At 38.6% G+C, this 25,919-nt stretch overlaps 2 protein-coding genes across 4 annotated transcripts in view; one reads left to right on the top strand and one right to left on the bottom strand.

The window, feature by feature from the left end:
• The window catches only part of HPS3 (Hermansky-Pudlak syndrome 3), a 38,329-nt gene extending 24,564 nt beyond the window's left edge, over nt 1-13,765 (top strand). Inside the window, exons 11-17 of one of the 2 annotated variants that reach the window (XM_012642888.1) lie at nt 634-867; nt 2,445-2,630; nt 2,963-3,151; nt 4,128-4,235; nt 8,141-8,347; nt 8,997-9,087; nt 13,535-13,765. In XM_012642888.1, the coding sequence (XP_012498342.1) occupies nt 634-867; nt 2,445-2,630; nt 2,963-3,151; nt 4,128-4,235; nt 8,141-8,347; nt 8,997-9,087; nt 13,535-13,662 (1,143 nt within the window). In that variant the 3' untranslated portion in view covers nt 13,663-13,765. The remainder of the gene's footprint in view (nt 1-633; nt 868-2,444; nt 2,631-2,962; nt 3,152-4,127; nt 4,236-8,140; nt 8,348-8,996; nt 9,088-13,534) is intronic. The other variant, XM_012642889.1, reaches the window with a different exon arrangement.
• The window catches only part of LOC105809143 (ceruloplasmin), a 40,601-nt gene continuing 28,177 nt past the window's right edge, over nt 13,496-25,919 (bottom strand). The window contains exons 13-19 of one of the 2 annotated variants that reach the window (XM_012642887.1): nt 25,455-25,594; nt 24,071-24,199; nt 21,159-21,265; nt 20,040-20,256; nt 19,499-19,638; nt 17,902-18,064; nt 13,496-13,524 (exon numbers count right to left, since the gene is read on the bottom strand). In XM_012642887.1, the coding sequence (XP_012498341.1) occupies nt 13,511-13,524; nt 17,902-18,064; nt 19,499-19,638; nt 20,040-20,256; nt 21,159-21,265; nt 24,071-24,199; nt 25,455-25,594 (910 nt within the window). In that variant the 3' untranslated portion in view covers nt 13,496-13,510. Of the gene's footprint in view, nt 13,525-14,134; nt 15,124-17,901; nt 18,065-19,498; nt 19,639-20,039; nt 20,257-21,158; nt 21,266-24,070; nt 24,200-25,454; nt 25,595-25,919 lie in introns of those variants that run through there. The other variant, XM_012642886.1, reaches the window with a different exon arrangement.

Genomic DNA, 25,919 nt, shown 5'->3' with positions numbered 1-25,919 from the left:
CGGGCTAGAGTGCAGTGGCCTCAACACAGTTCACTGCAACCTAAGCAACCTAATACTCCTGGCCTCAAGCAGACCTCCCGCCTTGGCCTGAGCCACTGCGCCCAGACTTAAGATATTATTAATGATGATTTTTAGTCCCTCATGTATTTTAAACATAGTTGAGTAGAGATATTCCAAGTTGGAAATTATGGTACCCCCAAATGTTTTAAGATTTTGAGAGAAATGAAATTTTTTCATGTAAATTACTTCATTAGGTATATTTTGAACTAAATTGTAGTTTTTACGATGGACTTTTAAGTGTAACTTAATCAGATATTCATTTTCTTCTTCCTAACGCCTATTAAAATCAGAAATGCTCGTCACAACCTGGTACATATTTTCACTGCTTTTTCTTCATTGTAACTCAGCAAGGAGATCATTTGGGGTTATCTCGGGTCTTCCATATATCAGCATCAACTCTTTTTAAATCAAAACGTAATGCTATAATTTTATCTTAATTGCAGTGTTTGTGTCTTGGCTTTGTGTGTGTGTGTGTGTGTGTGTGTGTGTGTGTGTATGATTTTCTTTTTTGGTGATTTTGTTGCTTTCTTTTTGTTCACTGACCTTTTATTCCTTGTTTCATGCTCAACAAAGGAATCAGCAGCAAAAGTGGTTCAGATGTTTCACGTGGCTGAGCCGAAGCAACTGCCCCATATTCTTTGTAGTCCTTCTCTGAAGAATATTAATCCTTCAACTGCCTTGAGCTATCTGAGGAAGCTGGATGCTTCTGGGTTGTCATCGATCTTACTGACATTGACTAAGGCAGCAATGGCTCTGAAAATGGGAGATCTTGACATGCACAGAAAGGAAATGAAAAGCCATCCAGAGGTATGATGCCTTACCTCGTATTCGCAGCAGGCTGATACAGGACCTCATGGTCTGAGATGTTTAGCTTTCTTCTGTCTTCTTTCTAGCTCATGTTTTCTTAGTTGTAATGGAAAACAGACTTAGTATTAGAAGGCAGTTGGTTCAAGTGGGATTTTGGATTTGGCCAATGAAAAAGAAATAAGACTAATGAGTGGCAGCAGTGGTATTCAAAGACCTTTCAACTTAGTGTCAGGTATGTTCAGAGAACTGAGTTTGGTGCTGAAGAGCAAGCTCTGCCCTGAGTAGACAGTCTGATCTAGGATGAAGGATCTGGCCTGTGCACCGAAAAAGAACAGCGTGATGCGTATTTAAGTAGAGCAAGGGGAATATAAACCGTGAGCCTTAGGAGTCTGGTAGTTGCAGAAAGCCTCCACTTGGGAAAAATCACAGATGACTTTATAGAGGATTGGACATTTGAATGGTCTATCAAAGAAAGAGAGGTCTTTCCCTTGGAAGAGGTTATTTAGGAACATGAGCCAAAGATGTTAATCATTTAGGGGAAGAAAATAAGAGGTTGATGTGAATCGAGCACTTATTATGTCCCAGGCCTATTCTAATCCCCTTGCATATGTTATCTCATTGAATTCCTACAACAATACTATGTGGTAAGTGGTATTATAGTTTTCATACACGTGAGGGAACTAAGACACAGAGAGGTCAAGCTCACACAGCTGGTGAGTGGTGGAACTAGAATTGAACCAGGCAGCCTGACTTCGGAACCTGACTTCAGAACGGTTGTTTTTGTTATTGAACTGTGGTCACATGGCCATGGTGTGACTTTTAGTTTCTTAAAACTAGAAGAGCAGAAGTTCTTTATCACTGTACAAATGACATGTTATGATGAGAGCAAGGCAATATCGAGGTATCTTCTGTTTTGAAGGGTAGAATTTCAGAAAAATGAATTTTCTTTCCATAATTTTGAAATGACTTAAGATCTATTGCAGTTGTCCCTTGGTATCTGTGGGGGATTGGTTCCAGGATCTCCTGCAGATACCAAAATCCATGGAAGCTCAAATCCCTGATATAAAATGGCATAGTATTTGCATATAACCTACACATATCCTCCCATGTACTCTAAATTATCTGCAGATTACTTATAATACCCCGTACAATATAAATGCTGTGTAAATAGTTGTTATACTCTATTGCTTATGGAATAATGATAAGAAAAAAGTCTGTACATGTTCAGTACAGAAGCAATTTTTTTCTGAATATTTTTGATCTGTGGTTGGCTGAATTCATGGAGGTAGAAGCCACAGATACGGAAGGCTGACTATTTTCAAATCAAGTAGATCTAAATATAAAGCTCTCTACAAAAACAGGACACCTTGATGCTTAGTTAAATATTAGTAACTTCTGTAAGACAGTGATGTCCTTAGCAAGAACTAGTCTTTATAGTTAAAGAAAAAATTGTGATTCAAGTAAATTATTAATAGCTTAACCATGGATCTTGAATATACTAGCATGTACAGTATTTCCAAGATGAACACCCTGAATAAAATATATATTTTGTTCCTAAATTTCTTTTTTATCTGAAGATGAAGTTGGTATGTGGCTTCATTCTGGAACCTCGACTGTTGATTCAACAGAGGAAGGGACAGATTGTTCCAACTGAGCTTGCAATTCACTTGAAGGAGACTCAGCCTGCATTACTTGTGGCTTCAGTCCTGGGTTTGCAGAAGAACGACAAAATTGGAATTGAAGAAGCAGATTCCTTTTTTAAGGTTTGTCACCTTGAAAATGTCATTTTTCTAGATGGTCTGATAAAATCAGTAGAGAGTAGGGAGCAGAATAAGACAAGTAAGTTTTCCATTTGTTTATTGAAAAAACAGACATACATAACTTATAAAAGTACATATTAAAAGAATATATCAGGAGAGTCTATTCATGCAACCTGGAATCTGTTTCCTGTTACATGTGTCTAAATTTGCCAGGAATGCTACTGGTAAATTATTAATTGCATGGTCCACATGATTGCGTGATATTTAGGCCCAGCTATATCCTGATCAATGCTATATTTATCTGGGATATAGGGGCTTGTTTTATTGTTTTCAAGGTGCTTTGTGGTAAGGATGAAGATACGATTCCTCAGCTCTTGGTAGACTTTTGGGAAGCTCAGCTGGTGGCATGTCTCCCAGATGTGGTACTTCAGGAACTCTTTTTTAAGCTCACATCACAGTATATCTGGAGGTTATCTAAGAGGCAGCCTCCTGACACCACACCGTTGCGAACATCAGAAGAGCTGGTAAGAAAATGGAATAATTCCTTAAACTCAACTCCTACTTTGTACTTTACAATAATGTACCTTCTTATTTTTAATGACATAAAATTGACCTAGTTTTCTATTACCAGATATCCTATTTAAGCAGGAGTTAAAAATACACTTAAAATTTGTCTGTGAGTAAAGTTGCCCACATTTGAAATAATTTTATATTCTGAAGAATGTCCCTACTTATTATTCCCTCCCTCACTTGCCATGGTACCTCAGTAGCCAAAGCATGGGGGAGGGGCTTTCCCCAGAACATCCTCATGTCTGTCCTTCCTCAGCCAAGGATTGTTAATTAGAACATGAGGGAAGATACATCTGCAGACCATCCTGGTGGGAGAGGAACTGCAGAAACCTTGTGGGAGGGAGACTTCCCTACTCGGCCCCTGTTTCCTGTCAGCTGTACATGCAGAGCTGTTCTGTAGCACTTGAAGGAGCCATAACAACTCTCCCTACTCTTTTAGCTCCCTTCTTTCCTACCTCTTTGCCCCTCCTGTATGCCATGGCTAATGTGGGTTAACTAGAAAAGTCACCAGCTTCTTGAATAAGGGGGGCTTCTTCAGAATTATCTTGAGAACTTATGAAAGATATTTTGCCTCCCAACGAAAGTAGTTATAAATAAAAATTATTTCCAATATTATTATTATTAACTCTTTTTAACTATAATTAGCTTAAAAATAGTATTACTCTTTTTGCTAGAAAGTGCCTCTTTGGAATATTTAAATTTTAAAACATAAGGAAATATTAGTGCAAGTTATATACTACAGAAAGAGCAAGACTGGAACATTTTCTAGGGCAATACATCCTACAAAACTTCCCTTCCTGTTCCCAGAAAACTGTATACCTAATTCTGTGACATAGCTGGAGATTAATGATTACCTGGTCTTTGTGGAATAGGTAAAGTTTTTTCTGTTGTTGTCATATTTTCTTTATAACAAATTTTTTTATGTTTTAGATAAATGCCTGTGGTCATTATGGCTTAATCTATCCATGGGTTCACATCTTAATATCATCTGATGTCTTAGCTTATGAAAATTACACAGAAGATCTTTTAAAATTGCAGGTAAATAAAAATGCCTCTTTTTGTTATGAATATGCATATTACAATACAGTGTAAGATTTAAATTTGGTAAGACCTCAGGTGTCCTGTTAATCTAGAGTGTATAATTTATGGGGACGAAATCCATAGTTAGGCAGACTCAGGAGCTTTGGAGGGAATTCCTGCCCCTGCCTGAAACTGCTGGGGTGTGAGACATCTGTGCCAGGAAGCTGGTTTCATGCAGATAGACGGGCGAGCTTCAACGGATCTCCTGACTGCCTTCCTCATTTTCAGAATGTGCTTGAAAACACTTTGTGAAGTGAATGTGTAGCAAATGTTTAGTGGTATTTTTATTGATGTAATTCATTTTTTTAGTGTTGGTGTACACTCATAACCCAAGCCAACCACTACTATCTGTCTTATAAGAAACTGGTCAAAATGGTGTATCCAACTCCTAGAAAGGATTTTTAAAACACAAGAGGGGCATGATCAGAGAATGTAGGTCATCCTGTAAGAATTCTGACTATGAAAGTGTTTTGACTGACAATGAGAAATACAGTCCGCATTTGACTTGGTGTGGATCAAGCTGGGCTAGATGTGTATGTGGTTTTATTTAATGTATAGTTCAGTGGTCCAAGGACTGAATATAATCCCCACATCTGTTTTGTTTGGTCTTTCCAGTGTAGCTGCCAACATTAAAAAATTAAGATATATTAAGAATTCTAAGTCTGAAGTTACTCTTGAAAAATTCAGAAGAACTGGGAACCCCTGAGACCTGAGGGTTGGGGCTGACCCGTGGCTCCCCACCATGGGCAGAGCTCACGCTGGCATCTCAGCACAGTTACCATCTTCACGACGTCCTGATCCAGATGCCAAGTGTCTTGTGTCCATTTTCCTTATCCCAGCTGCCTTCATGCATCTTCATCATGTGTTTGACCCATTTAGACTTTTGGGTTTGCAATCCCTGATTTACACTTTGGGAACTGGTATAATTTATTGCTGGTATCTATTTATTGCTTAAAAAACTAAAATGTCAAATTGGGAATGGGGGTTAGGGAGGGAAGCTCAAGAGGACATATTGCTTAGACTCAGAATCCAGACAGGACGGTGTTGTCCCCAGAGATGGAGTTATTTATGTGCTTCTTAAAAAATCACCAAAGAAAGTTCTTGTTGCCTCTGGTCTCCAGTCCCCTTGTGATACAGAGGCTTCTGAGGGAGGGTCTGGCCTCAGGTTTGTTCATTTTGGGAATATTGCTTGAGCATGTGCTGCAGGGGTGGTGGACAGCATCAGACAAGACAGGCAGGGCCTTGCCCTCCCAGAACACACACTAAGTACATATTTAAAATTGTCATTGTAACAAGTCCTATTAAATTTCCCCTGGTAAAGCTTCAAAGCATGTTTATAGTCACTGCTTGAAAAAGTAAAATTCATTGATCTTTAAAAATTTATTTTAAAGTATTTAAAAAGGGTATATTCTTTGCTATTAAAGGAGAGAAACATAGTGTCCCTAAATTTTCCTAAGTCTTTTTCTTAATTATAACTCTTTCTAAATTGTCTATAGGTCAATTAATCTAAGTCATTAAGAAAAAAATAACCATTGAGAAACAAAAAGATCTTACTGGTTCTCACCTAGAGGAGTGGGGAGGTTCAGAATCACCTAGAGAGCTTTTTGAAAATGGTATGACTCTCCCTATACCCACCCCCAACATAGAGAGATGATTCTTTCTCTGTTGCCCTCAATGACTGTAATAGTATATTTGTGCGATAACTAAAATGAAAACAATCTATAAATCATCAACATGTCCAAAAGCTACTATTTGGAATGACACAATAACTAGTAAATGTCCTGCCCTTTGCCAAAATTGTCATCATTCCCCTTCCCTCACCTTGCCAATGCCTTTCCTTAGAGCCACAGTCGTGATTGTCTAGGGGAAGAAGATAGAGAAGTCAGAGGATTCCAGTCCTGTGGTGTCAGGGCTGAGGGTGTTGGATTCTTGATCAAAGGGAACAAACAGTACATGTGTTGAGGATAGAAAGGAGTCAATTTCCAGTATTGGGGGGAAAAAAAAGAGAATATAGTTCTCTGTTAAGAAGCAGACAACATTAACAGTGTTTTAAAGGGTAAGAATAACTTTTTGGACCATTTTTTTAATCCAGTAACATATGTGGTGTTTAGTGTTTCTTGACTATTTTACTTATTTTTAAACTTCTTGATAATATGGATAAAACCAAGTAAAAGTTTTTGGGTAATCCATTTTGTACCAAGTTTTGACTAGTTTCATTTTTTTTTTTTTTTTTTTTGAGACAGAGTCTCACTGTGTTGCCTGGGCTAGAGTGCCCGTGGCGTCATCTTAGCTCACAGCAACCTCAGACTCCTGGGCTCAAGTGATCCTCCTGCCTCAGCCTCCCGAGTAGCTGGGACTACAGGCATGCGCCACCATGCCCAGCTAGTTTTTTCTATATATTTTTAGTTGTCCGATTAATTTCTTTCTATTTTTAGTAGAGACGGGGTCTCGCTCTTCTTGCTCAGGCTAGTCTCGAACTCCTGAGCTCAAACAATCCGCCCGCCTCGGCCTCCCAAAGAGCTAGGATTACAGGCGTGAGCCACCGCGCCCAGCCTTGATTAGTTTCATTTTAACCATGCTTTGGCACCTGTGCCTTACTCATTCCTACCTCACCCATTATCCTGATGAATCAAGAGTTAAAGATAGAAATGATCTCTTTCTTCCATGTTGGGGGATCTTATGAATGGGAGATTATCAGCTTATTTCATCTCTGCCCCCTTATTGTCAGTAAATTATTAAGAATGAGTAATTTGTTAAACTCGAAGGAGGAAAAGGGACCCACCTTATTCCCGTAGCCATTCCTTGGTAGATATTTGGAACAAAATAATCATGCTGACTGTGAATGGATACATCACATTCCATATCTTCCTGTGCGTCTGAGAAGATGCTGTAGCAAAAAGGACAGAGGGACAAGGAAATCAGGACATGACTATCTCATCTTTATCCTGGAGAGAGGGAAAGCAGAGATTATTTTGGTGGTAGAATCAAGAGTAGCATATATAGTTTAAAGGCTTAAAAAGTAAAATACGGGTAAAGTTCTAAATACTGAAATAATACCTGCTCCCTGTCGTTCAACTCGTGGCAAGTGTTATTGACACGAATGATTAGGTTCTAAACAATCACTTCAGTTTTCTTAAACATTAAATTTTATTTTGAGTTATATATGTAGTACATGCCCACGATAGAAAATTTAGAAAATGCAGGGAGATATGAAAAGAAAACAAAAAATGGGCTTTTTCCTCTCATCCAAAACTGCTATAGTCTTCCAAAGGTATTTCTGAATGTGCATGTAGATTTTACAAAATTAATCATGCTCTGAATGTAATGCATTGAGATTTTTACTCATCATTTTATCATAAGCATATTCTCATTAACTAGCCTTTGGAAACATAGTTTTGATGGCTGTGTAGTGTTCCATCATACGAGTGTACCATAATTTATTTACTCGTCTCTTATCATTGAACATTTAGATTACTTCTAATTTTTCCATATTATCAATACTCTTGCAGTGAATAACATTGGACATAAATCTTTGTCCACGGTGTTGATTATTTCCTTAGGATAGAATCCTAAAGAATTCTCATTAGTTTCAATTTGCAGTCCATCTAAAGCAAAATCATGTTATTTTTAAAATGATTACTTTCTATTAAACAGATCATTCTTTAAAGTAGAGTGGTTTCAAGATGAATACTTCATTGCACTTAGATTTATTAAATAAAGACCGTATACATATGCTATAAATTGTAGTCTTTCTTTTTTTGGCAAGTGAGGTTTAGTCTTTTTTTAAAAGTTGAATTCTATATGTTGTGTTTTAGTTTTTTAAGGGTGCCTCATTCCATAACATTTCACTTTTCTGTTCATAGTCTCTTATGTGTGGTCCTTCATTTGACATAGCTTCCATTATTCCGTTCTTGGAGCCACTCTCAGAAGACACTGTTGCTGGCCTCAGTGTGCATGTTCTGTGTCGTACACGCTTGAAAGAGTACGAACAGTGCATAGACATACTGTTAGAGAGATGCCCGGAGGCCGTCATTCCATATGCTAATCAGGAACTGAAAGAAGAGAACCGGGTATGCTTTTCAGACTATGTCTTTAGGTTTGATCAGTGATAGTCATATTTGATAATCTTGTTGCTTTTCCTGCAAAATGGGGACAACATTTGCTAGTCCAGCGTCATAGGGCTGTGTGGGTCCAATGAGCATGTATGTTTAATCTGTGTTTTGAGTACTGTTAAATGCTGTTAAAATATATAGTGATGGTATGTTACTAAAAAACTCTTGTTTGGAAATGAAGTAGGTGATTACCTGAAGATTGGAGAAACATAATATATTATGGGAAAATATTTTCTGTGGTATTTGTTCTTCTGTTTAGAAATTAGACGAGTTTTAGACTTTAGTACTTTTTTTTTCTTCCTCCTTTCCTTTCTTACTCCTTGCTCCCTAAGAGATAACAGGACATGCCTGTTTCTTCTTGAAAATAACCGAGGACATATGTACAGCATATGTATTACTGGATTTTCAAATCACAAACCTGACTTTTATGTTAGAGTTTCAATAGAAGACTGGCTGCTGATACAACTTCTGTTACAGCAAAGTTTGGTACCTTAACTAAAATAATGTATTTTTTCCCTGTGCTTTCCTGCACAGTCTTCTTCTTCGCATTGAAGCCCTGAGTATAAAATGCAGCAAAGTGAAATTTGTGCATTTTTTCCTAAGATAGACTCTGTGGTGGAAAAAACTGCTGCCTGAACTTTGTCGGAGAATAAAATGTGGCGGAGAGAAATATCAACTTTACCTGTCATCATTAAAAGGTAAAATGATCTTTTTTGCTTGATTATGAACTTAGAGTCTCTGTTTTAAATTTGCCAAAGCCTTGCTTTATCTAGTTTTTTCATGTGATCACCAAGTGAGATGAAGAGGGCCTTGCAGAATCGTCTGGAGAGCTTATTTTCAGCATTCACTTACCATCCCCCATCACACTTGATATTCATTTATCTCTTCTAGTCACAGAGCTGAGGTTCTTTTAAGTTAATCTTTTCAAACACTAACGAATTATCAAAGTCATAGAAACTGACAACTTCAGTATTTTAAAAATTTGAGTAGTGATTAAGGCAATTACATCTTTTATTATTGATCTAAGTGCTTAATTTACTTCATGTATGAAGTTAAGATTATTATTATTAAACATAATTACAAGCAAGTATTTACATGTTCTCAAGGATTTAAAAGTAGAGTCTCTAAAGTGTACAATATTTTACAGTGTAGGTAATTATTGTTTGAATTCTCATAACTCATAAATACTCATTTATAAATCTTTTTTGGGGCGTCGGTTGGGGAGGCAGGGTCTCTCTGTCACTCAGGCTGGAGTGGTGTGGTGGTGTCATCATAGCTCACCACAACCTCAAACTCCTGGGCTCAAGCGATCCTCCTGCCTCAGCCTCCCAAGTAGCTGGAACTATAGGCGCACACCACCACACCCAGCTAATCTTTCTGTTTTTTTGTAGAGATGGGGTCTCACTCTTGCTCAGGCTGGTCTTGAACTCCTGATCTCAAGCAGTCTTCCACTTCAGCCTCCCAAAGTGTTAGGATTACAGGCGTGAGGCACTGTGCCCAGCCCATTAGTTTCTATACTGTTGTGTGTTAACATCACTAGGTATTTGTTGCCCCGATGACAAAAAAGTGTGGTTATGTCAATTGCAATGCACATAAAATATTAGAAATTGACAGTGTTGGAATCATATTTTCCAGTCAAGATAATTGATTTTTAAAATGTTAGACAAAGCCAGTGGCCATTACAGGTTGTTTTTCTGAAGATTCCCATTTAATTAAAGCTGTATATTTGTGACTGGGGAGGGGAGGAGGTGATTTTATACTCTGTTTTACCCATCTCCTGAGTGCTTTTAGTATTTAGAAGGTAGAAATGTCAGGTGTGTGTTTGCTTTGCCCCACTTACATCAAATTGTTTCCATAATTTATCACTATTTATGTTGGTGGATCACTCCAGTGCAAATGTGCTACCTCTTCAGACCTCATCAACGTCCTTATCTTAGTCAAAAGCCTCTTTCTTTATCCTTTTCTGATCCACATCCACACGCTCTCTATCCCTAACTTACCCATAATCATTTCTCCAGATGTTACATTTTTCTGTATCTTCAAAATATATTTGTGTGCACACACGTGTGCATATTTGTGTATGTTCGTGGCTAATGGGACTAAGTGCTGTGTGTGATTTACCTTTATTAGACTGTAATACGTTAAGAGCAAGCATAGTGTTTTATTCATTTTTCATGTTGTACCTTCCTCATGGGAAGCATTCTGTGACTGTTTATTGATTGGAAGGGAAGACACCTGAAGAACTTAAGAACTTCAGGTACATTTCACGGGAGGTCTTTTTCTTGGCAGCTGTAGTACTCTGAGAAGAGCCCAGGATTGGGGTCTGGAGAATTGGAACTGAGTTCCAGGTCTGCCACTTACTGAGTGACCTGGAGCAAGCCGGTTTTTAATATCCTGGGACTAATGAGAAGTTTAGGATTGACTCTAGAGTTCAATGTTATGCAGTATTTCAAGAGAGTAAGATTGGAATTGGAATTCAGCCTTGGCACTATTGACAATTTGGACTGGATAACTATCCAAGTGCGTGGGGGTTTCCCCTGTGCGTTTAAGTATGTTAGACAGCATCCCCGGCCTCTACTTACTAGATGCCACCCTAGTTATGATGGACAAAAATGTCTCCAAATTTTTCCAGATGTTCCCTGGGGAACAAAATTGTCCTGGTTGAGAACCACTGCACTAATGTAGAACTATTGAAAGTGGGGTTAGTGGATGGCTTGTTTTTTTTAGTTTTTGTTTTTGAGATAGTGTTGCTGTGTTGCCTGGGCTAGGGCGCCATGGCGTCAGCCTGGCTCACAGCAACCTCAAACTCCTGGGCTCAAGCGATCCTCCTGCCTCAGCCTCCCAAGTAGCTGGGACTACAGGCATGTGCCACTACACCTGGCTAATTTTTTTTTTTCTATTTTTAGTTGCCTGGCTAATTTCTTTCTATTTTTAACAGAGACAGGGTCTTGCTTTTGCTGAGGCTGGTCTCGAACTCCTGAATTCAATCAATCCTCCTGCCTCGGCCTCCCAGAGTGCTAGGATTACAGGCGTGAGCCACTGCGCCTGGCCCTGGCTTGTTTGTTTAAGGAAATATTTGTTACTTTTTTTGTAATAATGAACTGTGCTTATTTTTAAAAATTCTAGTACTGTAGTAAATTACAAAAGTAAAGTTTAAAAAGTCATTTACAATCCCACGAGCCAGAAACAACTATTTTCAACATTTGACTAATGTCTTCTAGACATGAAGGAGGATTTTAAATGTGCAGGTTTACCTTTAGGTAGGTCATTTCTGTATAACTTATAGATTTGGTTGGCTGGTGAGTACAGTAGAGCAAGGTATTTTAATCTTTTCTTCGCCTCAATTTTCCCAACTCTAAATCAGGCATAATATCCGCTAGTATATCCTTTTTGGAATGGGGCTTGGATTAAATAAATAAAAACTTCAAGGGATTCTAGAAGGAATTAAATGAGTAGTTGTATTATATATGAAAGAACTGTATCAACTTTTAAAGTACCGTATCGATTTAAGGTATCAACCTTGCTCTTAGAGTTACAACCTGTATTAGCCTCTCCTTGGTTAGGAGAAAAGTAGAATTGGGCAGTGGCAGTATTTGTATTGGCTCTGTAACAACTCTACACTAGCCCTTCAACTCAATTTTTTGTATCTAAGATACTACTTAGAGGTTCCACATTTGGGTAAATACACTGGGTTGATAGGAAAACATTAATAATTCATGTTTTTTCACATGGATTTTATAAACTAGTTAGTAGCTGTTTATTTAAGGTCCTATTTTATGTTAGATGTGCATCATTGAATTTTAATTTAATTCTCACAGGAACTCTGGAAGCTAGCAGACGGTACCACTCTATTATAGATGAGGAACCTGGGACTTAGGAGTTTAAATGACTTTCTTAATGTCACTCAGCCAGTAGGCAGAAGAGTCTGGCTCCCTTCTTAAGTCTGTCTGATTTCAGACTGGGCATGGATGGCTCATGCCTGTAATCCCAGCACCCTTGGGAGGCTGAGGTCCGAGGATGTCTCAAGACTTGGAGCTTGAGACCAGCTGGGACAACATAGCAAGGCCCTATCTCTACAAAAAAGTTTAAAGAACTAGCTGAGTGTGGTGGTGCCACCTGTAGTCCTAGCTACTCAGAAATCTGAGATGGGAGGATTGCTTGAGCCCAGGAGTTTGAGGTTGCAATGAGCCGTGATTGTGCCACTGCACTCTATCCTGGACAACAGGGTGAGACCTGGTCTCCAAAAAAATTAAGTCTGTCTGATTCCAGAGCTAGGAATCTTTTCCATAAGCCACTGGTATTCCATTCTTTAACTCTTTAGCAATAAGGGCGTTGTTCCTTTGTGTAAAGGATGATTTAGGTTGCCGAATACTGGACAGTTGACTTTAGATGGATTTTATGTTTCATTTACTCCGTAAATAGAGTAAATGGTGGGCATCAGAGAATCACACAGGGAATGGCACTGAAGCGTGGATAGAGTTATAAGACCAAATGGATGTTTACTGGGAACATTGTTTTTAAGTGTCATCCTTCTCTTCTAGGAGAGGGCAGCATGTATATATTAAGAAGCAATAGAATCATAGTGTTGCATAGTTATCTTTACAAAATGCATGATAAATTTTTTAATATTGAAAATGTTTATTATAGTACCTTTGCAGTTTTGAAAAAAAAGGTAAATGGTCATGAAAATAGATCTGTGCTTATGAATAACATGACAGTTTTATAATAGGGACTGATTGAGGAAAATATTGTCCTTTTCCAACAATTAATGGTATTTCCTGTCCTAGCACACAATTTTTATAAATTAGCTTCAGTATAGTCCTAGCATTACAAACAGTATTCAAATGATTGTATTTTTCTTTAGAAGATAGTAGAAATCCATTGAAAAATAATATAGTAATTCAGCAATAAAATAGTCCAAATTGCATGGGGCCAATATAAAATAAAGTTAAGAGGATTCAAGAAGGGACAAATAAGTTGTTAAAACCATAAAGTAGTCTGTGGAGTTAAGAGACTGATGTTTTCTTCTTTGTAGTTAAAACATTTTGTTTCCTGAATGGCTTCTAATTGGTTGGTTAAGTAAGAGGAGAACTGGATGGAAGACAGACTTTCATTTCTGACTCAGATATTCTTTCCTGCAAACAGAAACATTGTCAATTGTTGCTGTGGAACTGGAACTAAAGGATTTCTTGAATGTTCTCCCAGAAGATGGCACTGCAGCATTTTTCTTGCCTTATCTTCTTTACTGCAGTCGAAAGAAATCATTGACTTGAAGGTATCATTCGAGAAACACCATAATGGCATTTGAGACTGAGTTTCTGAAAGTTGAATGCCAGGTAAAAATACAAGTAAAGGATTTTTTGTTTTTTGTGCATGTATTTTATATATATATAAATTATATAAATAAATGCTTTTAGGCTGCTTACTTCACCATGTAGTGGTAACTATGACCTGAATGCATTTAATTGTTCAGAATGTAAAAAAATCTTTAAGAATTCCTTAAAGAAGCCAAGTATTTTTAAAGGCAGAGACTGACTTTGATTCCACGGAACATCAGTTCACTGTTGTTGGAGACACAACAATCTTTTTCATTCTAGCAACCCTTTAAGGAAACAGTTTCAGAATTTTATTTTCTTGATTTTTCCAGATTTCTCTCTTGGCTCAATTTAAAAATAATAATTGTCTTTGAAAATGATGTTAATGTTTTGCCACAGTAAAAAATTTCAAGCCTTATTTTTTTGTTACTTTTCTTGTTACTTTAAGAAAACCCATGCTCTGTTTTTTCCTTAAATCAAATGAAGTAGAAATTTACAAAGCTAACTTTCTTCTTGTCTGGCTATTAACATGATTTGTTTTGAATCCATGTTATTTTCATCCAAAGCCTTGTTTCCATTTTTTGTTGATCTGTACTCTTGTTTTAGCTAGAGTATATGTGAAAATAAATATATTACTGTATTCACAACCGTGTTTTCTTGTTTAACCTCTTATTAAAAAACGTTTGAGTCCAAGTTCAGCTCATTGTTAGTGTCCTTTGAATTTAGGCAAATTTCTACTCAGAGGTGTCTGCCACAACTGTATTTTGAAGCTTTTCTCCTGATGGCAATGCTTATCCTTACCAGGATTTAATTTGTAGAATTGTTTCTCAACTCTGCCCTTTTCTAGTTTCAGATAACGTCCTTTTGATTATCTCTTCAAGGGTTCACAGAACCCTGGACTGGCATCAGCTTATTTTATTTATTTTTATTCCTTCCTCCAAACCGTGCGCCCCCATGCCCACTGGATCTTAGGAATTGTGTCACCAGCATGATAGAAGCATTGATGGGAAGGCAATGATTAGAAACATTTCAATGAACCTTAATAGTAATCCTTTGAGGATCACCCAGGAGAAGATCTGGTCATAGATCTTTTTTTTTAAACACGGTTTTGTAAAACCCTAATGGAGGTGGTATGAGTGGCCTGTATGAATCAGTTCTGTTACCTAGTGTACAAGTGTCTGTTGAGTTTCATGCATTCTGTTGATCTTCCCATCTGCAGCAAGACAACACAGTTTCCCTCACAAATGCACAAAGTAGTCAGTTTCCAGTCTTTTATTTTTTTAATTATTTAATGTTTATAGTCATTCCATAGTAAACATTCTATTCAACACTTTCACGTACATTGTTATGAATCATTGGTTTTTCTTTTTTTTTTTTTCCACTAATCACCAATTTATTTCTTTCAGCCAGACTTGGTCTCTATAGAAAAAGAAATTTTAAGACCATTATTAAAAATATGTTATATGGTTAACAAATTATTAGATGGTGCTTTAAATGTATTCTAATTTTAAAATGTTACTTTGTTTAATCATTCTTGATTTATTTATATTTTTCCACTTTTCATATGTTTTTTAGAAATCTCTCATTCCTGTACTGCTTTAAAAAAATTTTGTCTTCTTTATAAGATCCTTATTAATTACAAGAAAAATAATAACTTTATAATGGAAAGACCTGGTAGACAACACCTTAACCAAATGCTCAGGGTTAACAGAACCTCATGGAACAAATAGTATCTTGTACCTCCTGACTCAGTGTACTGAAAAGCATCATAACGTCATGCTGTGATAGCCTTGCCCAAAATGCATAACCTGCGTCTAATCATGGGAAACATTAGACAAACCCAAGTTAAGGGACATTCTACAAAGTGACTGCCCTGTATTCTTCAAAAATGTTAAAGTTATGAAAGATAAAGACTAAGGAACTATTTCAGAGTAAAGGAGACTTAAAAGACATGCCAGCAATGCAGTGCATGATTCAGGCTTTTCTTTTCCTGTAAAGAACGTGATCAGGATAACTGATGAAATTTGAAAAAGATGCGTAGTTTTTAATCGTTTCTGATTTTGGTAATTGTATTATGGTCATGTACAAGAATATTCTTGTTTTTAGGAAATATGGGTATGTGTATTTACACGTGTCTGTGTGTGTGTATGTGGGAGAGGGAGGGAGGGGAGATAGGAGAGAGAATGAGAAAGCTGATGAGGCTGTGCAAAATGTTAGCATTGGGGAATCTAGATGAAGAGTATATGGGAATCTGACATCATTTCCAAAAAAAGTTTTAAAAATTCCTCTTCACTGAATTGATATGTTATTACATATTCACCAAACAGAGTATTAGATTCAATTTGGGTACTTAGCCAGAAATACAGAATATACAGTCTCTGGCTATAAGGAACTTAAAACCAAGCAAGATTTTTCTCTATAAACTGTATGAAAAAGCTTATCTGACTGTCACAGAAATGTCAAAGTCTGAAACTAGTATTATACCTTTTACATAGGAGGTTTTTGTATGCCTCTTCTGGTAGAGGAAAGGAAGCATTATACTAAAAGTATGACATTATCCGCCACTCTGTTGTAATGATTTTTTTTTCTTTGTCGAGGCAGTTGTCTCTTGGTACATAATATTGAAAAATTCCATTCTAACCTCATGTGCTCTGTTTTCTGTGTCATGGTAGGCAGAAATTTTTCTAAGACTTATAATGTAAACTTGCCCAAAGCTTTGTCAAACTTTTAATTAAAGATAACTCAAACTGATAAACATGGCTCCCCATTTTTCTGTGTATAGTTCAAACTATCTTTTTTATTCATTACTGCCTCTTTCAGTCCCATAGATTACCTTTTCTCTTTATAAAAGTCAAATTTCTCTTGAATCTTTTTTCCAGTGTGTTTTCCCTTCACATTTGCTATTTGTTCTACAATTTTCCCTATGGCTTTACAAACAATATCCCCTTCTCAACCAAGCAGTTAGCCCCCTCTTCTGCTTCCAGGATGGTTATGCAGGAGGAATCCTCTCTGTGTCTGTGTGTGCAGCATTAGCCTGTAGGCGTCCTCTGCATGCCAGGCGTTTGCACACGTGAATTCCCTGGATGCGTCCGTGTCCCCTCGCTCTCCCTTATTTTTCTGAGCAGGACCATCCTTTTGTGTGGTTTACAACAAGCTAGTGTTCTTTAAAGACTAGAGTTTTCCTTCTCATCACGTTTGGCTCTTTCACCTTGTCCAAGTTACTAGCTGTTGTCAGTAACCACTCCATAATAAAAAGGGCTTTCATGGAAGTAGTTTTTCCTGATGCAAGATGTTTGTGTAAAACCCAGGAGCAGAAATTAAAGCTTTTCATTTGCACTAAGGATAGATCTTTCAGTGATTTTTAATCTCAAATATATTTACTTTTATATTTTCTTCCATTCATATGTTCCCTTTTATCCCAATTTTGAGGAAGAAACAGAGAGGGTGTTCTCTTTACATAATTTACCCCTGTCGGACTTGCCATTTCCAATTCCAACATTCTCAACTCAACAGACCCAGGAAAAACCAAAGCCTGTAACCACAATGCAGGAATTTCTCTCTTTCTATGTTTCGTTGGTGTGTAGCCACAAAAGGGGTGTTTGTTTTTCTGCATTTTGGTGGGGGTGTGTGTGCACCCACGCTTATATGTGGTAAGGGGAGCTGTTGCGGGAGTTGGGGAGCAGGGCATTTGAATTTTCTTTCTTTCCTGGATCTTTCATTGTCTCCCCTTCCCCTGGAAGCACAGAAAGACACTGCTATGGCTGATTGTTTGAAATTATATTGATTATTTGGGGTTGTCTTGGGCTTCTCTTATATACAGGTACTACTTGGAAAAAAAAGTTAATGCTTTCTGTTAGGAAAGAAATTAAATTCTAAATGTGTTTTCTTGTAAGTCATGGATTGTTTCTTGGTAAATAGCTAACTATGCTCTCTATCAGCTTTACGTATAATTATGCTGTATCAAATTCAAATCAGTTTGTATTGGCCTAGAAACTGCAGTTATAAATACTGGCTGTCAGGCAATGGGCAGAATCCCACACCGTTTAGTAGTAAAAGTCCTGTTAAGAGGTAGAGAAGGAAGAAATCAGGGCAGCAGATTCACAAATGCTTCATATTGAGGGAAGTATTTAGGCAAAGTAGTACATCTTAATTATGTTTGTTGTATATGGCTTCTAGAATTACTAACTGGATATTCACCTTCATTTGGTAGAACGGTGTAAGTAGTTTCCATTCCAGCATGAATGTGGTCGGTCACATGGCAGTGAAGTAACCAGATTCCAGGTGTTCTTGGAAACATTTCTAGGGTTTGGTATGTCCCAGGGAAAATGTCAAAGACATCAGAACTATAAATGCCCCTGTGCTTAATTAGAAAAATGACAAATATTATATAACATATGGGAGTATTCATTCAAATAGTTTTTCATTGGTGGGTTCAGGAATATTAGGAAAATTGATAAATCAGTTTTTAAAAAATAGGCCCCTGACTGTTTCTGTGTTCAATGCAAACAGTAAGATATGTGGTCCTTGTATTCCTAAAGAGCTCTGCACTTTGGGCCATCAAGTGGGTGTAAAGGAAAGATGTGATGAGTGAACTCATCAGTCAGGATCACCTGTGGCCTCCTACACCACAACTCTAGTTTGCCTGCTTGTCAGAGCACAGAGTTGCACAAAGGAACTTAGCTGTGGCCCCATTTCAGCCCTAACCTCACTTTTGCCTGTACCTGTCCTAGACTAGATTGTCTTTGAAACTTTAGGGCAAGGAGAGTAATAGAGGGAGCAAAAAAGAAGCCAATGGAGAAGCCAAAAACCAGGGACAGTTCAGGCAGAGTCTCGACTGGAAACAGTAGTTGAGCATATTTCTGCAGGGATAGAATTGAAACTCCACTAAGAATATATCTATGTAAAACAAAAGCAGATAATAAAACAGACTTTCTGCATTGTGATTTTCGTAACTTCTGCATTTTATGCACTAACACAAAGATAAGAAAAAAGCGTTTCCAGAAGGGCCATTGGCTTCTGCTGAAATTGGTGCCAGGTAAGGAATAGAAGCATGATTGAGATCGAGGGAACAGGCAGTTGCTTGTCACCTAACCAGTGATCTTGTTACCTCAGGCCATTTAAGACAGAACAGGCAGGCAAGGGTTATAATAAAGTCTTGCACAGGTCTTTACTACTCTCGGATCCATCATTTACATGACCACTCCTACCCCTGTCTGCTAGCATTTCCACTCAAATGCCTTGGGAATGTGTGAGCAGAACTCACTGGAAATCCAGAAAATACAAATCCAAGGAAGAGCCCAAGGTGTAACAAAGGCTGGTATGTTAATTGAAATTGCTGTGTCCTATATAGTCATCTCTTGATATTCATGAGTGATTGGTTGCAGGACCACCCCCTTACCCCAGAATACCAAAATCCACAGATGCTCAAGTCTCGATATAAAATGGTATGATATTTCCATATAACCTACTCACATCCTCCTATACACTTTAAATCATCTCTATATTACTTATAATACCTAATGCAGTGCCTACACATCACTTCATTTGAGTGGATTCAATGGAGTACTTGGTATGGCAAATTCAAGTTTTGCTTTTTGGAAATTTGGAATTTTTTTTTCCAAAATTTTCAGTCCATGGTTGGTTGAATCCATGAATAAGGAACCTGTGGATATGGAGGGCTGACTGTAGTCTTTGCAATTTTCAATTTTCCATAAATCTCTGAGGAAACCTTTTCTTCATTTGTATGAAAACATTCTCAAATAGCACAAGAATATGTGCCGTGAATGGCTCCTACCTTGTATCGGAAGCTGTGGCCGTGAAAGTGTACCGTGTGCAAGTCGATCTCATTGCCCATCCCCATCAGGTACCAGCTGACTTCGTCTCCCACGTGCATTGCGAGACCTTGTAGGTTTCCAAACATTCTTCCATTAATAGCTGGTGAAGGCACATGATTTTATATTACTTCTCAGGATATTTTAAACTTCACAGAAAATATGATTATTAGGTTAATGTAAAGAAATTTTTGTGTAATAGGATTTATTTCACTACAGATGGGGGAAATGAATACTTCAAGGTCAATAATATGACACACTTTGTATAAAAGCCTTAATCCTAATTGTGGATATATTCAAGAGGGAATGAGATTTTAAAGTTGCGAGAGAAATTAGTAAATGATTTTGAACATAGTTCCCTTTTTGAACAGAATTCTACCTCACATACAAAGTGAAGCAGAAGTGGTTTATTTTAAACCAAAATGAATAGTCTCCAAAGTAATTTTATTTGAAAGAAGAAAAGGGTGAAAAAGGAAAAGAATGATTTTAAATAATGTATCATACCATGCATTTTATTGCTTTCTATGAATTCTTCACTATCTTTGTTTACTTTCTCAGGGTGATCAGAGTATGTCTTGATGTTGTCGTCTAAGTACCAAGATTCATTCTCATCAAAAACTAGAAACAAAAGAAAAAATTCCAGTTTCTTTTGGGGATTGAATACTCTCATGTAGTGTCTTCGACAGACAATCAGCGGGCCAATTAATCCACTGTAGAGATCCTGGAAACAAGCAAAAACTTCAGTGACCCTCGTGACAGAGGTTCCAGAGAACTGGGACCTTATCACCCATGGCCTCAGGAATTTTGGAGGCAATGATTTAAGTAGTAGACTTTGCCCAACATGGTGCTGCCAGTTCAGTAACTTTTCACTTGCAGTAATTAAACTGGAACGGTGGTGAGTCATAGGTAGGACATGCGGGCGATGCTGAGGTAGCAGAGGTGCACGGAGGCAAGAACTGGCTCTGCTAATGGGCAGCAGTTTAAAAGAACCCCAAATGAACCATGTTGGCTTGTTTACTCCATATGCTCATCACCTTATGAGCCTCACACTATGCCAGTCACTAAAAATACGGGATCAGTGAAATGTAATAAATAGCACCACAAATACCAGATCCACCCATTTATTCAAACCAGAAGTCTGAAATATCAAATACCTGCTTCCCTCTGGCTCATGCAGGCAATTGTCTACCTACCTGTAACTCAATACCATTCTTCTGTCCCTCCCCATAGTTGATTCAGGTCCTTGAAATTTGCCTCAAACTACTACAGTGGCCCTGTCTCTTCCCCCTCCAAGCCTTCCTTCACTCCACCAGGATGTTGGTCTGAAATGTGAATATGCTGCCACTCGCTGTCCAGTTTTTCAGTGGCTGTGTATGACACACAGACAAAGCCTAAAATTCCCTAATATCCTGAAGGGCCTTGGTGCTGTGTCATATTAGGGAATTTTAGATTTGTCTTACATGTCATAGGTAGCAGCATATTTGTTAAAGTAAATCTCAGAGCAGTTTATTTTCCTGGGATGTTAACATAGAATTGGACCACAGGAAAACGCTAACCTCATCTTCCTTCAATTGGGTGTCTATTTTCAGAATTGTCACAAAACATGAATGATTTAAATTTTACCTTAACTTGATCCACAGTTGAATAGTAAATCCATGGAATACAAGCAGAATCCTCTCTTCCAGCTCCAGATCTTTCTGGGATTTCCCATATGTAAGTGTGAGTTTCACCTAAATTAGTCAAGTGTTAAAGTATCTGGTTATATTTAGTTTATATTTGATACATGTATACACACTAAGCCTTGATACCTTGATAACCAGTGACCCAGGAACTGGGAATGTCAGGATAATTGGTTTTAAAAAATAGTGGTACTTGAAATTCTTTTCAGGAATTTAGTTTTAAGAAAACTGTAAGACCAGACAGGCATCTTGGCTCACCCCTGTAATCCTAGCACTCTGGGAGGCCGAGGAGGGATGATCACTTGAGCTCAGGAGTTCAAGACCAGCCTGAGCAAGAGCGATGAGACCCTGTCTCTACCCAAAATTGAAAAAATTAGCCAGGCGTGGTGGCGTGCACCTGTAGTTTCAGCTACTCAGGAGACTGAGGCAGGAGGCTCTTTTGAGCCCAGGAGTTTGAGGTTGCCGTGAGCTGTGATCACACCACTGCACTCTACCCGGGGTAACAGCTTGATAAAAAAAAAAAAACTAAAACTGTAAAGCATACTTTCATGTTGTTTTTGGGGTCAATTATGAATTACCCAGCTGTGACGCACGTGCCATACCACAAAGCCAGAGGTGGCAATTCCAGTATCACAATTTGAAGGAACTTTGCAACTCATCTTTTCTTAGCTTGACATATGTTTTCCTAATACACTTTTCTCTTCAGATATCAAGTGATTTTCCCCCTGTGGCTAGCACCTTCCCCATAATCTCTGTGTCTATATCTGGACTATCCTGTGTAATTCCCTCAGCTGCACCACGGCCTGCCTTCCTCCTCCTTTCTCACCATCATCCTCAGTGAGCTCATGATTCCTGGCAAAGAGCTATCAGACCTCTTAATCTCAGGTCACTGACTTATTCCGTTTATCTCCTCTCTGGTCTATCCCATTCTGTCACACCATGTACTGTTCTGTTATGTACAGGACATAACTATACCCTGGGCCTGGGAACTTTGAAGATGGCCAGTTGCTCCACCCTTCTACCTTGCCACGGCCCCTGCCCTCCTCCCACGTGCTCCAGGTTCTTCTCCAGTCTGATCTCCATTTCCAGTCACCTCAGAGCTTCCTGTACGATTGCTCACAACAGTGCGTGACATTTGGCCGTGTCCACTCACGAAGCCTGACCACACTCACTGGCCACTCTGGCGACCTCGCCATTACACACTCATGTCGTCAGACTTTAACTGGCCAGAGTCCGACAAACCTTTACCAGGGAATCAAGCACGACGTGAAGGATGGGCTCAGGGAATGTGGTAGACTTTTCCCTTTTCCTGAAAGCCTCAATCTGAGCTGTTCCTATGTCCTCACCTTTTTCTAAGCAGAAAATGTCACTGAAAATATAAAGTGTTGATTTCCCACCTGAACACGTTACTTACTGTCTTGCCACCTCTATCTTTCCTTATTTTCGTAAGCTGCAGAATAACAGTCCCCTCTCTTTTCCACTCCTGTGCCCGTGGTTGATGCCCAAAACCCTGGGGTCACCCTGGACTCCTCTCCTCCCTAACACTCCCTAATGCCCATTTTCAGCAGGCCTTTTTAGCACCACCTTAAAAATGGAACCTGAATATGAGGATGCCTCACCACTTCAGCTGCTTCCACCCTGTTCCAAATCTTGACCTTTTCTTTACCGAGATGATTGTGATGGTCCCCATCTGACCCCTGATTCTGCCCTTGCCAGCGGCTGTCACTTAGCCGCACATCAGCCAGAACAGCCCCTTTTAAAAAGTGTTCATTAGAGCATCACTCTTCAGCTCATACCCTCATGTGGGTTTTTAGAGTAAAACTTCAAGTCCTGATCATGGCCTCTGAGGTCCTCCCTACTCCACCTGGCCCTGCTCTCCCTGGATCTCATCTGCTAACGTTCTGTCCCATTTGTTCTGCTCTAGCTGTGGTGTCCTTGCTGCTCCTCAGACACGCCAAGCACGCTCCCATCTTGGGGGCTAGAATCTCTTCCCACACACTCACCTGAGCTTGGTTGCCTCTCAGCATTCAGGCGTATCACCAACATCACCTCCTCAAAGAAGCCCTCCTGGTCCCCCTACCTAAAGTAGCACCTTTGCTACTTCCTGCTCGATCTTTTTCATAGCATTTTTTACAACTTGACATTATGTATATATGTGTTTATCTCCTTGAGGAGAAAGTGAAGGACTTGAGGGCAGGGATTTTTATTTCTATTTCCCTAAATTGGTAAGAGCAACTATAGAGCAATTTAATTTTTCTCACTTGATGTATTTGGGAACCGCTAAGTTATTGAGACATGATCTTTTCCTAGAAACCAACTTCACAACTAATAGAAGAAAAATACAGTTTTTTATTAAAGAAAACACACACCTATGTATATACTCTGTTTAAGCTTTTATTCTGTGTTAAAGAAACATTTGATGAGCTCCTAGTACATGCCAGATACTGGACTAGATATGGGGAATTTAAAATTCCCAGTGGCAGCCTCTGGTCTTTAGGGCCCCTTCTGCCAAAGACAGGTATGGAAACCTTTAGGCACACGCAGTGTGGGAGATGCCATCTGAGTTGTGTTCTAGCTGAGTGTGGACAGAGGCATCTTGACTTGCCCTAGTGTATTTGTAGATGCCCAGTACCTTCATATTTCTTCCTTACAGCTCTCCTGTGTATATATATTTTTGCTACAAGCATGTACATGTACATGCAGATGCACAGACACCTCCCTCCGTCCCTTCTTAACAACCATCTCCCTCTTCACTTCCTCAAGCCACACTCATTCCGAAGGAATACTTTTATGATAATAATCATTTGTGGAAAGGCTGTAGAGTCTGCTTAAATGCATCCGCCTCACCATGAGTACCTGGTAATGTTGGAGTAACTGTAGGACTCTCCGTTTTCACCCCATGGGCGTGTATTGAGTAGGGCCTTGTGGCCATGTTTTTAAAGATAATTTTAACTTTTTCTCCAACATCCGCATGAAGCTGTGGACCTGGCAAGAGTGAAAAGGAAGAGTAGCTTATATACCTATCAAATTGAAAGTTCTAACTTAGTAGTAAAAAGCGAAGATCAGATAGCTTGTTTTTCTCCCCTGAGGCTTCATGCTGTAATACTCTTGGCTTTATACTGGCTCCCAGGGGATTCAGGATCAAACTGCTAAAAATGGAGACCATGGTGTATCATGTGAGTTCCGGGGAGGTTTGGCCTGAAAGTCTCTTGCAGGGTACTGGTCTAATCATGGTGCGTTGGATGTCTGGCCAGGAGACATTTTGCAGCCCTTGCTCTCATTTGTTGCTCCATAAATTAATATAAATATATCGGAGACAAAAACATCTCAGGAGTTTTATACTTTGCAACGACCTTACCAAAGGGACCCGATTTTTTTGCGGGAAGCGTGGCCATCTCCCTGCACTCATTTCTCAGCATTTGGACTTCCAGACCTTCCTGAGAATGAATTTAGGGTGGTACCATGTTTGAAAGGGCGGGATACCCCTCCCATTTCTACCCTCTATCCAATCTTAGCTTTTCTGCTGTCTGGTAGAATTTCTGTGATGCAGCAACAATGCCATTTTCCCTTGTTGTCTTGGTCTAGAGGCTGAGGATAACAAAGTCCCAGAGGGAACTCTGACAGTGTGGAAACATAGTGAGATTGGAGGGTGGTTCCCTGCACTTGATGGTTTTCAAAAAAATTCTCAAGAATTGAGAACCAGTGTTGCTCAGGTTCTTAGACATTCTGTCTTAAAAGTGATTCCTGAAAAATTGAAGGCAACTTTTCCCCTACCTTGTGCATAGTAACACTTTTTCTTTTCTTCTTGTAATTAATTTCCTCTTGTACATTTCTTCTTGTAATTGATCATTTACATCTTAATTTTAAAAGTAAGTAACTATAATTTCCGGGGTTAGGCGGGATAATGGGTAGAATTTGCTTAAGAATTTCATTAGCAAGTAATTTCTTGGTACTTCACTAAAACTATAGGCATCAATTTGATAAACATTAAATACATACAGTTTCATCAGTATGTGGGATAATTCATTGTTTCAAACAGAAATAAGTAATATTTTACTATGCCATATTCTTTAGTAAATATAGGCTTCTTATTTTTATTGAATAACTGATTTTTTATTTTTATTTGAGCAACTTTGATATATGAACCGAGAAAATGAAACCCATAGACAGGAACTGACGGTTACTGCACATAGCGTCGCATCATTAGCCCACGCCTGATGCACTGGCGTTATTAACATACCTAGAATCCCCATATGTTCTTCTTCAGCTTTTCTCTCCACTGGAACTCTGAATGTGCTATCCGTATATTGCCGATACACAACTTTCTTGTACTTCGAGCCTATAAAAAACTCTCCCTTATCTAAAAATGCATTTGAAACACTTAAAAGAAAAAGACAAACTAAAATTAGTATTTGTCTTAATGAAAGTACATGTCAGGTTTTAAATTTTTAATTTTGAATAAAAATACAGTTTTTATAGAAGTAATTATGGTAGGTTTTAATCATCATTCTCCCACCCCAGTAAGGAAGAACAAGACTTTTAAAGTAAGTATGGCAGAAAGCACACCCAGCTTCTGAATGAAGGCATCTGGTCCTGGCCTCACTCTGCCAGTGGCTAACATGACCTCTAGCTAGTCACTGCCCGTTGGAGCCTCAGTTTCTTCACCCCTAAAATGAGGTATTCGATCAGATCATCTCTACAGTTT

Source organism: Propithecus coquereli, unplaced genomic scaffold (genome assembly GCF_000956105.1).
Source record: "Propithecus coquereli isolate 6110/MARCELLA unplaced genomic scaffold, Pcoq_1.0 Scaffold19, whole genome shotgun sequence".
In the NCBI taxonomy this organism is placed as follows: Eukaryota; Metazoa; Chordata; class Mammalia; order Primates; family Indriidae; genus Propithecus; species Propithecus coquereli.
The sequence above is the reverse complement of the archived record's forward strand: the minus strand, read 5'-3'. Positions and strand labels throughout refer to the sequence as shown.